At 39.9% G+C, this 13149-nt stretch overlaps 1 protein-coding gene across 5 annotated transcripts in view; it reads left to right on the forward strand.

Annotated features, from left to right (window-relative positions):
- Positions 1–13149, forward strand: part of LOC142501763 (cubilin-like) — a 99980-nt gene that overhangs the window by 67300 nt on the left and 19531 nt on the right. For 4 of the 5 annotated variants that reach the window (XM_075612115.1, XM_075612116.1, XM_075612119.1 and 1 more), the window contains 11 exons: positions 985–1135; positions 1364–1581; positions 3102–3134; positions 4182–4332; positions 4561–4778; positions 6301–6333; positions 7380–7530; positions 7758–7975; positions 10240–10272; positions 11319–11469; positions 11698–11915. In XM_075612115.1, the coding sequence (XP_075468230.1) occupies positions 985–1135; positions 1364–1581; positions 3102–3134; positions 4182–4332; positions 4561–4778; positions 6301–6333; positions 7380–7530; positions 7758–7975; positions 10240–10272; positions 11319–11469; positions 11698–11915 (1575 nt within the window). The remainder of the gene's footprint in view (positions 1–984; positions 1136–1363; positions 1582–3101; positions 3135–4181; positions 4333–4560; positions 4779–6300; positions 6334–7379; positions 7531–7757; positions 7976–10239; positions 10273–11318; positions 11470–11697; positions 11916–13149) is intronic. The other variant, XM_075612117.1, reaches the window with a different exon arrangement.

A 13149-nucleotide genomic window follows, 5' to 3' on the forward strand; every position in this document is an offset into this window, starting at 1 on the left:
AGTATTAGCGAGTGAAGCTTCTCATGGATGAAACCAAACCACATTTTTTGCCCTCGGTAAAGCTGAAAATGGGACCCGGTGTATACTGTGTGGGATCTACCCTTTTAATTAAGTTCATGAAGATATTGGGAGATTACCATCCTGTGGTATCAGGTTGAAGTGAAAACATAGACTCACAAAAAGAGCTTTATATCAGAGGCTGGCACCCGGGGGCTGTGCTGGTGCTGAGAACAGCATCACTTGTATCAAAGGCAAATTACATATTTGCTTTCATCTTTATTTTTTTTTACATGAATGTGATGCGGTTTTTGCCCCATTTTTGCAATATAAGATTCAGATAAATGTCTCCCATAACACCCACCACAAAGGCCCTAACTATCGAGCAGTTACTCCTTCCAAACAGTGACATTTGACCTGCCCGATGTGACACTCTTGTGCACCTAACAGTCTGGTTTTGTGCTGTGTCTGGTTATAGGTAAAATATAAGCGATCACCGTTTGCCTGAAATGTTGATAAGATTCTTGTTCCAAACATTTATATATTTTCCATTTACATAATAAATATGAATATTTGCTTTTTACAGAACTTATTAAAATCATAGAAGAAAATACATAGAATGCTTCTTCTCACTGTCACACAAACCAGGAAAAAATGTCCTACTTCATACCCTCACTAATTAACATTAGGGAATGATGGTTTAAATGTTAAATAATTATTTTTTGTCTACAAACCCCTCTGCGGTGCTCCTCGGGTAATACTCAAACTGGCCGTTTTGAACTAATTTTGACACTTTATCTATGTTTGTGGACTCTATTTAGAGTAGGATAAATAAATGATAAAATGGGCCTTACTAATATGTGAATAGGGGAATCCTGAAGTAAATTAAATATTGACAAGAATCTAACTCACATGTATCATAAGCAATCAAGTAGAAAAGATGAAAGCCGCAAAATATTTTTGTCATATGTACTCATGTCATTCCAGAACCCAGTTACACATGTGGGGGTTTCTTGACCCAACCTTCAGGGGTAATAGACAGCCCCTTCTATCCAAACAATTACCCAGATAATGCCAACTGTACCTGGGACATCCAGACCACGGGTGATTATGTGGAGCTCAGAATCTTAACTGTAGAGTAAGTATATGCATTATGGAGAAAGTCCTCCCTTTATATATCTGATTGGGCTGGAGAAAGGAGATGCTTGTTGAAGCCTTGACACACCCGCCCCAGGCTCTGAGTCCCCTCTGTGTGTTATGAGCACTGTCTGTGTGTCACATGATCTAAGTTCTCTCTGTGTTATGGACCTGTCCATGCATTCTGTTTATATTCTCATCCGAATTCTCTTTTTTTCCCCATGAACAGCCTGGAGACTCACCCCGACTGTTCTTTTGACTGGCTGATAATATATGACGGGCGTCCTGGGTACTCTCCCCAGCTTGGGAAGATTTGTAACCCCGGAAACTACACGTTCTACTCCTCCTCTAACATCATGGGCATCAATTTCAGAAGTGACCAATCTGTCCATCGTACTGGCTTCTGGGCTGTGTATACATCATTACAAAGAACCCCAACCACGCCAGGTACAATGTAACAATGAAAAATACCGCATTATTACCAAACAATGCCACAGTGTTACACAACATGGGATTTATAGCAAAACCATTTAACTTTTAGTACATACAATTACTTTAATTAACATTAAGGCGTATGGTGAGGGATTCTCAAAGTGTATTAAAAATGAATTACATTTTTTTTAGCGGAAAATAGTTTGGAAAGTTAAGGAATAGCCACAACATTATTACATGACATTTATTAGATAGTACATTATTTCAGAACTGAGTGCCATCATTATGAAGAGACGTGAGTAATACTGTATACTGAAGACATGAGTAACGTAGTACTCAGCACTTCTCCCGCCCTCTGTTTGTGATTTCTCCACCATCGTAGATCACTTCTATTCATTTCCCTCATACTGTATGTGTGATGTGACACAATTAGAATCCCCCCCCCCCCCCCTTACATTCAGAACTGCCTGGTCAGTAACTCCCCCCCCAATCGGGCCCTTAAATCTGCCATCGCCCCTCAACAGATTGAGCCTCCGTTTATAAGGCTGGTGGGAGAGCTTTCTCAAGGATCGCCCCAAGACTGTGGAATAAGCTCCCTGCAGCTTTAAAAAATCAGGAAGCTTCACTTCCATTGAGACAGGAATTAAAAACCTTCCTTTTTAAACAAAGCCTGGCAAACAGACCCTAATTCCAAGGCAGCCATCTTTCCTGCTCCCGTTTGTGTTTCCTGCCCTTTGTTTGTCTTCCTTATCGTTGTCCTATATATGTTTTAGTAGGTCTAGGGTTGCCACCTCTCCGGGTTTGACCCGGAGACTCCGGGTTTCAGGTACTTTCCTCTGGGCTTAGTCCATTAATCCCCGGTGGCGGCGTGCTGCTGCGGCCTCATCTCCGGTGTTCTTCTGCAATTCCCCCTCCATTGCATAAGGATGCCGGGAGACGCCGCCGCAGCAGCACGCCGCCGCCAAATAAGAGAATTTTTTTCCCCCTCCGGGTTGGTCATCAGTTGAAGGTGGCAAGCCTGAGTAGGTCCCGGTTATAGATCTGGGATGGGGGTCCTCTCTGTGTTCTTACTGAGTACTGAGTTTCTTGGTGAGTAGAGCTTTAGAAATAAATACATTTTATGATGATAAAATGTGCATTTAGCAAGGTACCAAGATTGCTAAAATGACACAATCTTCATTACTGGTTTGTAACCACGTAGAATAAAACAGATTATAATAGTTTATCATTTATAAAGTCATTCTAGTTTAGGAAGAAAATGCAATTTTTGTAGGTTGTTATATATTTTTAGTTTGCATAAAGATTATATTGACATATTATTGGTATTTTCAGGATCAGATTGCTTACCCAGAAGTGAAAATATTAAACTATACTAAATGACAACCATGTGTATAATACCCAGTCTCCTCTCTGCTGATTTGCTGCACACTGCATCCATTCTGCCCCCTAAATATGGATGTTTGGTCGGTGGGAATATAATTCATATAAACACATTCAATTTGCAAATTACAATAACAGACCTTTGTTTTTTTCAGGCTTCTACCCTCCGACCCCAAACACAACACCAGGTATTAATGTGTAAACCTTGTAATTATCCAGCAGTGATCTTTAAATACGTAATTACTATCACTAGTATTAGCGAGTGAAGCTTCTCATGGATGAAACCAAACCACATTTTTTGCCCTCGGTAAAGCTGAAAATGGGACCCGGTGTATACTGTGTGGGATCTACCCTTTTAATTAAGTTCATGAAGATATTGGGAGATTACCATCCTGTGGTATCAGGTTGAAGTGAAAACATAGACTCACAAAAAGAGCTTTATATCAGAGGCTGGCACCCGGGGGCTGTGCTGGTGCTGAGAACAGCATCACTTGTATCAAAGGCAAATTACATATTTGCTTTCATCTTTATTTTTTTTTACATGAATGTGATGCGGTTTTTGCCCCATTTTTGCAATATAAGATTCAGATAAATGTCTCCCATAACACCCACCACAAAGGCCCTAACTATCGAGCAGTTACTCCTTCCAAACAGTGACATTTGACCTGCCCGATGTGACACTCTTGTGCACCTAACAGTCTGGTTTTGTGCTGTGTCTGGTTATAGGTAAAATATAAGCGATCACCGTTTGCCTGAAATGTTGATAAGATTCTTGTTCCAAACATTTATATATTTTCCATTTACATAATAAATATGAATATTTGCTTTTTACAGAACTTATTAAAATCATAGAAGAAAATACATAGAATGCTTCTTCTCACTGTCACACAAACCAGGAAAAAATGTCCTACTTCATACCCTCACTAATTAACATTAGGGAATGATGGTTTAAATGTTAAATAATTATTTTTTGTCTACAAACCCCTCTGCGGTGCTCCTCGGGTAATACTCAAACTGGCCGTTTTGAACTAATTTTGACACTTTATCTATGTTTGTGGACTCTATTTAGAGTAGGATAAATAAATGATAAAATGGGCCTTACTAATATGTGAATAGGGGAATCCTGAAGTAAATTAAATATTGACAAGAATCTAACTCACATGTATCATAAGCAATCAAGTAGAAAAGATGAAAGCCGCAAAATATTTTTGTCATATGTACTCATGTCATTCCAGAACCCAGTTACACATGTGGGGGTTTCTTGACCCAACCTTCAGGGGTAATAGACAGCCCCTTCTATCCAAACAATTACCCAGATAATGCCAACTGTACCTGGGACATCCAGACCACGGGTGATTATGTGGAGCTCAGAATCTTAACTGTAGAGTAAGTATATGCATTATGGAGAAAGTCCTCCCTTTATATATCTGATTGGGCTGGAGAAAGGAGATGCTTGTTGAAGCCTTGACACACCCGCCCCAGGCTCTGAGTCCCCTCTGTGTGTTATGAGCACTGTCTGTGTGTCACATGATCTAAGTTCTCTCTGTGTTATGGACCTGTCCATGCATTCTGTTTATATTCTCATCCGAATTCTCTTTTTTTCCCCATGAACAGCCTGGAGACTCACCCCGACTGTTCTTTTGACTGGCTGATAATATATGACGGGCGTCCTGGGTACTCTCCCCAGCTTGGGAAGATTTGTAACCCCGGAAACTACACGTTCTACTCCTCCTCTAACATCATGGGCATCAATTTCAGAAGTGACCAATCTGTCCATCGTACTGGCTTCTGGGCTGTGTATACATCATTACAAAGAACCCCAACCACGCCAGGTACAATGTAACAATGAAAAATACCGCATTATTACCAAACAATGCCACAGTGTTACACAACATGGGATTTATAGCAAAACCATTTAACTTTTAGTACATACAATTACTTTAATTAACATTAAGGCGTATGGTGAGGGATTCTCAAAGTGTATTAAAAATGAATTACATTTTTTTTAGCGGAAAATAGTTTGGAAAGTTAAGGAATAGCCACAACATTATTACATGACATTTATTAGATAGTACATTATTTCAGAACTGAGTGCCATCATTATGAAGAGACGTGAGTAATACTGTATACTGAAGACATGAGTAACGTAGTACTCAGCACTTCTCCCGCCCTCTGTTTGTGATTTCTCCACCATCGTAGATCACTTCTATTCATTTCCCTCATACTGTATGTGTGATGTGACACAATTAGAATCCCCCCCCCCCCCCCTTACATTCAGAACTGCCTGGTCAGTAACTCCCCCCCCAATCGGGCCCTTAAATCTGCCATCGCCCCTCAACAGATTGAGCCTCCGTTTATAAGGCTGGTGGGAGAGCTTTCTCAAGGATCGCCCCAAGACTGTGGAATAAGCTCCCTGCAGCTTTAAAAAATCAGGAAGCTTCACTTCCATTGAGACAGGAATTAAAAACCTTCCTTTTTAAACAAAGCCTGGCAAACAGACCCTGATACCAAGGCAGCCATCTTTCCTGCTCCTGTTTGTGTTTCCTGCCCTTTGTTTGTCTTCCTTATCGTTGTCCTATATATGTTTTAGTAGGTCTAGGGTTGCCACCTCTCCGGGTTTGACCCGGAGACTCCGGGTTTCAGGTACTTTCCTCTGGGCTTAGTCCATTAATCCCCGGTGGCGGCGTGCTGCTGCGGCCTCATCTCCGGTGTTCTTCTGCAATTCCCCCTCCATTGCATAAGGATGCCGGGAGACGCCGCCGCAGCAGCACGCCGCCGCCAAATAAGAGAATTTTTTTCCCCCTCCGGGTTGGTCATCAGTTGAAGGTGGCAAGCCTGAGTAGGTCCCGGTTATAGATCTGGGATGGGGGTCCTCTCTGTGTTCTTACTGAGTACTGAGTTTCTTGGTGAGTAGAGCTTTAGAAATAAATACATTTTATGATGATAAAATGTGCATTTAGCAAGGTACCAAGATTGCTAAAATGACACAATCTTCATTACTGGTTTGTAACCACGTAGAATAAAACAGATTATAATAGTTTATCATTTATAAAGTCATTCTAGTTTAGGAAGAAAATGCAATTTTTGTAGGTTGTTATATATTTTTAGTTTGCATAAAGATTATATTGACATATTATTGGTATTTTCAGGATCAGATTGCTTACCCAGAAGTGAAAATATTAAACTATACTAAAAGACAACCATGTGTATAATACCCAGTCTCCTCTCTGCTGATTTGCTGCACAGTGCATCCATTCTGCCCCCTAAATATGGATGTTTGGTCGGTGGGAATATAATTTATATAAACACACATTCAATTTGCAAATTACAATAACAGACCTTTGTTTTTTTCAGGCTTCTACCCTCCGACCCCAAACACAACACCAGGTATTAATGTGTAAACCTTGTAATTATCCAGCAGTGATCTTTAAATACGTAATTACTATCCCTAGTATTAGCGAGTGAAGCTTCTCATGGATGAAACCAAACCACATTTTTTGCCCTCGGTAAAGCTGAAAATGGGACCCGGTGTATACTGTGTGGGATCTACCCTTTTAATTAAGTTCATGAAGATATTGGGAGATTACCATCCTGTGATATCAGGTTGAAGTGAAAACATAGACTCACAAAAAGAGCTTTATATCAGAGGCTGGCACCCGGGGGCTGTGCTGGTGCTGAGAACAGCATCACTTGTATCAAAGGCAAATTACATATTTGCTTTCATCTTTATTTTTTTTTACATGAATGTGATGCGGTTTTTGCCCCATTTTTGCAATATAAGATTCAGATAAATGTCTCCCATAACACCCACCACAAAGGCCCTAACTATCGAGCAGTAACTCCTTCCAAACAGTGACATTTGACCTGCCCGATGTGACACTCTTGTGCACCTAACAGTCTGGTTTTGTGCTGTGTCTGGTTATAGGTAAAATATAAGCGATCACCGTTTGCCTGAAATGTTGATAAGATTCTTGTTCCAAACATTTATATATTTTCCATTTACATAATAAATATGAATATTTGCTTTTTACAGAACTTATTAAAATCATAGAAGAAAATACATAGAATGCTTCTTCTCACTGTCACACAAACCAGGAAACAATGTCCTATTTCTACCCTCACTAATTAACATTAGGGAATGATGGTTTATATGTTAAACAATTATTTTTTGTCTACAAACCCCTCTGCGGTGCTCCTTGGGTAATACTCAAACTGGCCGTTTTGAACTAATTTTGACACTTTATCTATGTTTGTGGACTCTATTTAGAGTAGGATAAATAAATGATAAAATGGGCCTTACTAATATGTGAATAGGGGAATCCTGAAGTAAATTAAATATTGACAAGAATCTAACTCACATGTATCATAAGCAATCAAGTAGAAAAGATGAAAGCCGCAAAATATTTTTGTCATATGTACTCATGTCATTCCAGAACCCAGTTACACATGTGGGGGTTTCTTGACCCAACCTTCAGGGGTAATAGACAGCCCCTTCTATCCAAACAATTACCCAGATAATGCCAACTGTACCTGGGACATCCAGACCACGGGTGATTATGTGGAGCTCAGAATCTTAACTGTAGAGTAAGTATATGCATTATGGAGAAAGTCCACCCTTTATATATCTGATTGGGCTTGAGAAAGGAGATGCTTGTTGAAGCCTTGACACACCCGCCTCAGGCTCTGAGTCCCATCTGTGTGTTATGAGCACTGTCTGTGAGTCACAGGATCTAAGTTCTCTCTGTGTTATGGACCTGTCCATGCTTTCTGTTTATATTCTCATCTGAATTCTCTTTTTTCCCCATGAACAGCCTGGAGACTCACCCCGACTGTTCTTTTGACTGGGTGATAATATATGACGGGGGTCCTGGGTACTCTCCCCAGCTTGGGAAGATTTGTAACCCTGGATACTACACGTTCTACTCCTCCTCTAACATCATGGGCATCAATTTCAGAAGTGACATCTCTGTCCATCGTACTGGCTTCCGGGCTGTGTATACATCATTACAAAGACCCAGAACCACGCCAGGTACCGCAATATTACCAAACAATGCCACAGTGTTACACAACATGGGATTTATAGCAAAATAATTTCACTTTTAGCACATTCAATAACTTTAATTAACATTAAGGCGTATGGTGAGGGATTCTCAAAGTTTATTAAAAAATTAATTACATTTTTTTAGCGGAAAATAGTCTGGAAAGTTAAGGAATAGCCCCAACATTATTACATGACATTTATTAGATAGTACATTATTTCAGAACTGAGTGCCATCATTATGAAGAGACGTGAGTAATACTGAATACAGAACACCTACAAGCTCATATTGAACCCCCAAAATAACCACAACATATATATAAGCATATAAGTTTCACAGAGGAATGCTACTGAGCATGGCAATATGTATATTTAAAACCAGAGACATAACATAAAACACAGACAAAGCTCAGTGCACATCCAGTAAAACTTATACACGGTACAGTGCCTAAATATACATGTATAAATAACTAATAAATAAAATGGTCTTTTAGTTTAACATTTTGGCCAAATTGTTGTAAGCCCTTCAGCCAACTGCACGGCAAACCACGTTTCAAGGGTCCCTAACACTAATATAGATTCTTAATGACCTGTGCATTGCCAGGAAGAAGGATTTTTATTAAATCTGTCAAAATTAGTTGCAAAAGTTCTAAGTCTGATTGAAGCTTTTATTAACCTGTACATTACCAGGAAAAGCACTCTGTAATAGATCTGTCACAATCACACTGTAAGCAAGCAAGTTCCCCTGAGAGTGGGAGATGCCATGGAGTGTGCTTTTAACCATTTAAATGTGGGAGGGAGTGAGCTTCAATTAGGTAGGAGGTTGCCACCCTCCAGTCAGCTAAGACTAGCTGAACAAAGGGAGTGAGCTCCCACATTTAAATGGTTAAAAGCTCACTCCATGGCATCTCCCACTCTCAGGGGAACTTGCTTGCTTACAGTGTGATTGTGATAGATCTATTACAGAGTGCTTTTCCTGGTAATGTACAGGTTAATAAAAGCTTCAATCAGACTTAGAACTTTTGCAACTAATTTTGACAGATTTATTATAAATCATTATTCCTGGCAATGCACAGGTCATTAAGAATCTATATTAGTGTTAGGGACCCTTGAAATGTGGTCTGCTGTGCAGTTGGCTCAAGGGCTTACAACAATTTGGCCAAAATGTTAAACTAAAAGACCATTTTATTTATTAGTTATTTATACATGTATATTTAGGCACTGTACCGTGTATAAGTTTTACCGGATGTCCACTGAGCTTTGTCTGTGTTTTATGTTATGTCTCTGTTTTTAATACTGAATACTTAAGACATGAGTAACGTAGTACTCAGCACTTCTCCCGCCCAGCCCTCTGTTTGTGATTTCTCCACCATCGCAGATCACTTCTATTCATTTCCCTCATACTGTATGTGTGATGTGACACAATTAGAACCCCCCCCCTTACATTCAGAACTGCCTGGTCATTAACACCCCCCAATCAGGCCCTTAAATCTGCCATCGCCCCTCAATAGATTGAGCCTCAGTTTATAAGGCTGGTGGGAGAGCTTTCTCAAGGATTGCCCCAAGACTGTGGAATAAGCTCCCTGCAGCTTTAAAAAATCAGGAAGCTTCACTTACATTCAGAAAGGAATAAAAACCTTCCTTTATAAACAAAGCCTGGCAAACAGACCCCAATACCCAGGCAGCCATCATTCCTGCTCCCGTTTGTGTTTCCTGCCCTTTGTTTGTCTTCCTTGTCGTTGTCCTATATATGTTTTAGTAGGTCCCGGTTATAGATCTGGGATGGGGGTCCTCTCTGTGTTCTTACTGAGTACTGAGTTTCTTGGTGAGTAGAGCTTTAGAAATAAATACATGCATTTAGCAAGGTACCAAGATTGCTAAAATGACACAATCTTCATTACTGGTTTGTAACCACGTAGAATAAAACAGATTATAATAGTTTATCATTTATAAAGTCATTCTAGTTTAGGAAGAAAATGCAATTTTTGTAGGTTGTTATATATTTTTAGTTTGCATAAAGATTATATTGACATATTATTGGTATTTTCAGGATCAGATTGCTTACTCAGAAGGGAAAATATTAAACTATACTAAATGACAACCATGTGTTTAATACCCAGTCTCCTCTCTGCTGATTTGCTGCACAGTGCATCCATTCTGCCCCCTAAATATGGATGTTTGGTCGGTGGGAATATAATTCATATAAACACACATTCAATTTGCAAATTACAATAACAGACCTTTGTTTTTTTCAGGCTTCTACCCTCCGACCCCAAACACAACACCAGGTATTAATGTGTAAACCTTGTAATTATCCAGCAGTGATCTTTAAATACGTTATTACTATCACTAGTATTAGCTAGTGAAGCTTCTCATGGATGAAACCATACCACATATTTTGCCCTTGGTAAAGCTGAAAATGGGACCCGGTGTATACTCTGTGGGATCTACCCTTTTAATTAAGTTCATGAAGATATTGGGAGATTACCATCCTGTGATATCAGGTTGAAGTGAAAACATAGACTCACAAAAAGAGCTTTATATCAGAGGCTGGCACCCGGGGGCTGTGCTGGTGCTGAGAACAGCATCACTTGTATCAAAGGCAAATTACATATTTGCTTTCATCTTTATTTTTTTTTACATGAATGTAATGCTGTTTTTGCCCCATTTTTGCAATATAAGATTCAGATAAATGTCTCCCATAACACCCACCACAAAGGCCCTAACTATCGAGCAGTAACTCCTTCCAAACAGTGACATTTGACCTGCCCGATGTGACACTCTTGTGCACCTAACAGTCTGGTTTTGTGCTGTGTCTGGTTATAGGTAAAATATAAGCGATCACCGTTTGCCTGAAATGTTGATAAGATTCTTGTTCCAAACATTTATATATTTTCCATTTACATAATAAATATGAATATTTGCTTTTTACAGAACTTATTAAAATCATAGAAGAAAATACATAGAATGCTTCTTCTCACTGTCACACAAACCAGGAGACACAGTCCTATTTCTACCCTCACTAATTAACATTAGGGAATGATGGTTTATATGTTAAACAATTATTTTTTGTCTACAAACCCCTCTGCGGTGCTCCTCGGGTAATACTCATACTGGCCGTTTTGAACTAATTTTGACACTTTATCTATGTTTGTGGACTCTATTTAGAGTAGGATAAATAAATTATAAAATGGGCCTTACTAATATGTGAATAGGGGAATTCTGCAGTAAATTAAATATTGACAAGAATCTAACTCACATGTATCATAAGCAATCAAGTAGAAAAGATGAAAGCCGCAAAATATTTTTGTCATATGTACTCATGTCATTCCAGAACCCAGTTACACATGTGGGGGTTTCTTGACCCAACCTTCAGGGGTAATAGACAGCCCCTTCTATCCAAACAATTACCCAGATAATGCCAACTGTACCTGGGACATCCAGACCACGGGTGATTATGTGGAGCTCAGAATCTTAACTGTAGAGTAAGTATATGCATTATGGAGAAAGTCCTCCCTTTATATATCTGATTGGGCTTGAGAAAGGAGATGCTTGTTGAAGCCTTGACACACCCGCCTCAGGCTCTGAGTCCCCTCTGTGTGTTATGAGCACTGTCTGTGTGTCACAGGATCTAAGTACTCTCTGTGTTGTGGACCTGTCCATGCATTCTGTTTATATTCTCATCTGAATTCTCTTTTTTTCCCCATGGACAGCCTGGAGACTCACCCCAACTGTTCTTTTGACTGGGTGATAATATATGACGGGCGTCCTGGGTACTCTCCCCAGCTTGGGAAGATTTGTAACCCTGGATACTACACGTTCTACTCCTCCTCTAACATCATGGGCATCAATTTCAGAAGTGACATCTCTGTCCGTCGTACTGGCTTCCGGGCTGTGTATACATCATTACAAAGAACCCCAACCACGCCAGGTACCGCAATATTACCAAACAATGCCACAGTGTTACACAACATGGGATTTATAGCAAAATAATTTCACTTTTAGCACATTCAATAACTTTAATTAACATTAAGGCGTATGGTGAGGGATTCTCAAAGTTTATTAAAAAATTAATTACATTTTTTTTAGCGGAAAATAATTTGGAAAGTTAAGGAATAGCCCCAACATTATTACATGACATTTATTAGATAGTACATTATTTCAGAACGGAGTGCCATCATTATGAAGAGACGTGAGTAATACTGAATACAGAACACCTACAAGCTCATATTGAACCCCCAAAATAACCACAACATATATATAAGCATATAAGTTTCACAGAGGAGTGCTACTGAGCATGGCAATATATATTTTTAAAACCAGAGACATAACATAAAACACAGACAAAGCTCAGTGCACATCCAGTAAAACTTATACACGGTACAGTGCCTAAATATACATGTATAAATAACTAATAAATAAAATGGTCTTTTAGTTTAACATTTTGGCCAAATTGTTGTAAGCCCTTCCGCCAACTGCACGGCAGACCACGTTTCAAGGGTCCCTAACACTAATATAGATTCTTTATGACCTGTGCATTGCCAGGAAGAATGATTTATAATAAATCTGTCAAAATTAGTTGCAAAAGTTCTAAGTCTGATTGAAGCTTTTATTAACCTCTACATTACCAGGAAAAGCACTCTGTAATAGATCTGTCACAATCACACTGTAAGCAAGCAAGTTCCCCTGAGAGTGGGAGATGCCATGGAGTGAGCTTTTAACCATTTAAATGTGGGAGCTCACTCCCTTTGTTCAGCTAGTCTTAGCTGATTGGAGGGTGGCAACCTCCTACCTAATTGAAGCTCACTCCCTCCCACAATGGAGCGCATGCGCGAGGTCAGACAGCATGGCAGCATAGCTCTGTTGCTCCGTGCCCCGCTCTGACAGTTTAAAGCAAAAAACACGGATTAAATTTCAGAAACAGGCTATTTTCACACCAGGCGACGAGCACCAACATAAGGATGTTTAAAAAAGCAGCAAAGACCCCCAGCAAGAAGGGTCTCCCCGAATACTTTGGAGAGGGGAGATCCCGCAGAGCGTCGGCAGCAATGGCCCCCACCTCCTGTGCGGGCTCTGAATCGGAGGGAGACGGAGAGCCGAGTGACCAGGGACTGCTGCCGGTTCGACGCTGCGATATAGAGCGGCTATATAATGACTTAAAGGGG

Source organism: Ascaphus truei, chromosome 8 (assembly GCF_040206685.1).
Source record: "Ascaphus truei isolate aAscTru1 chromosome 8, aAscTru1.hap1, whole genome shotgun sequence".
Classification (NCBI taxonomy): domain Eukaryota; kingdom Metazoa; phylum Chordata; class Amphibia; order Anura; family Ascaphidae; genus Ascaphus; species Ascaphus truei.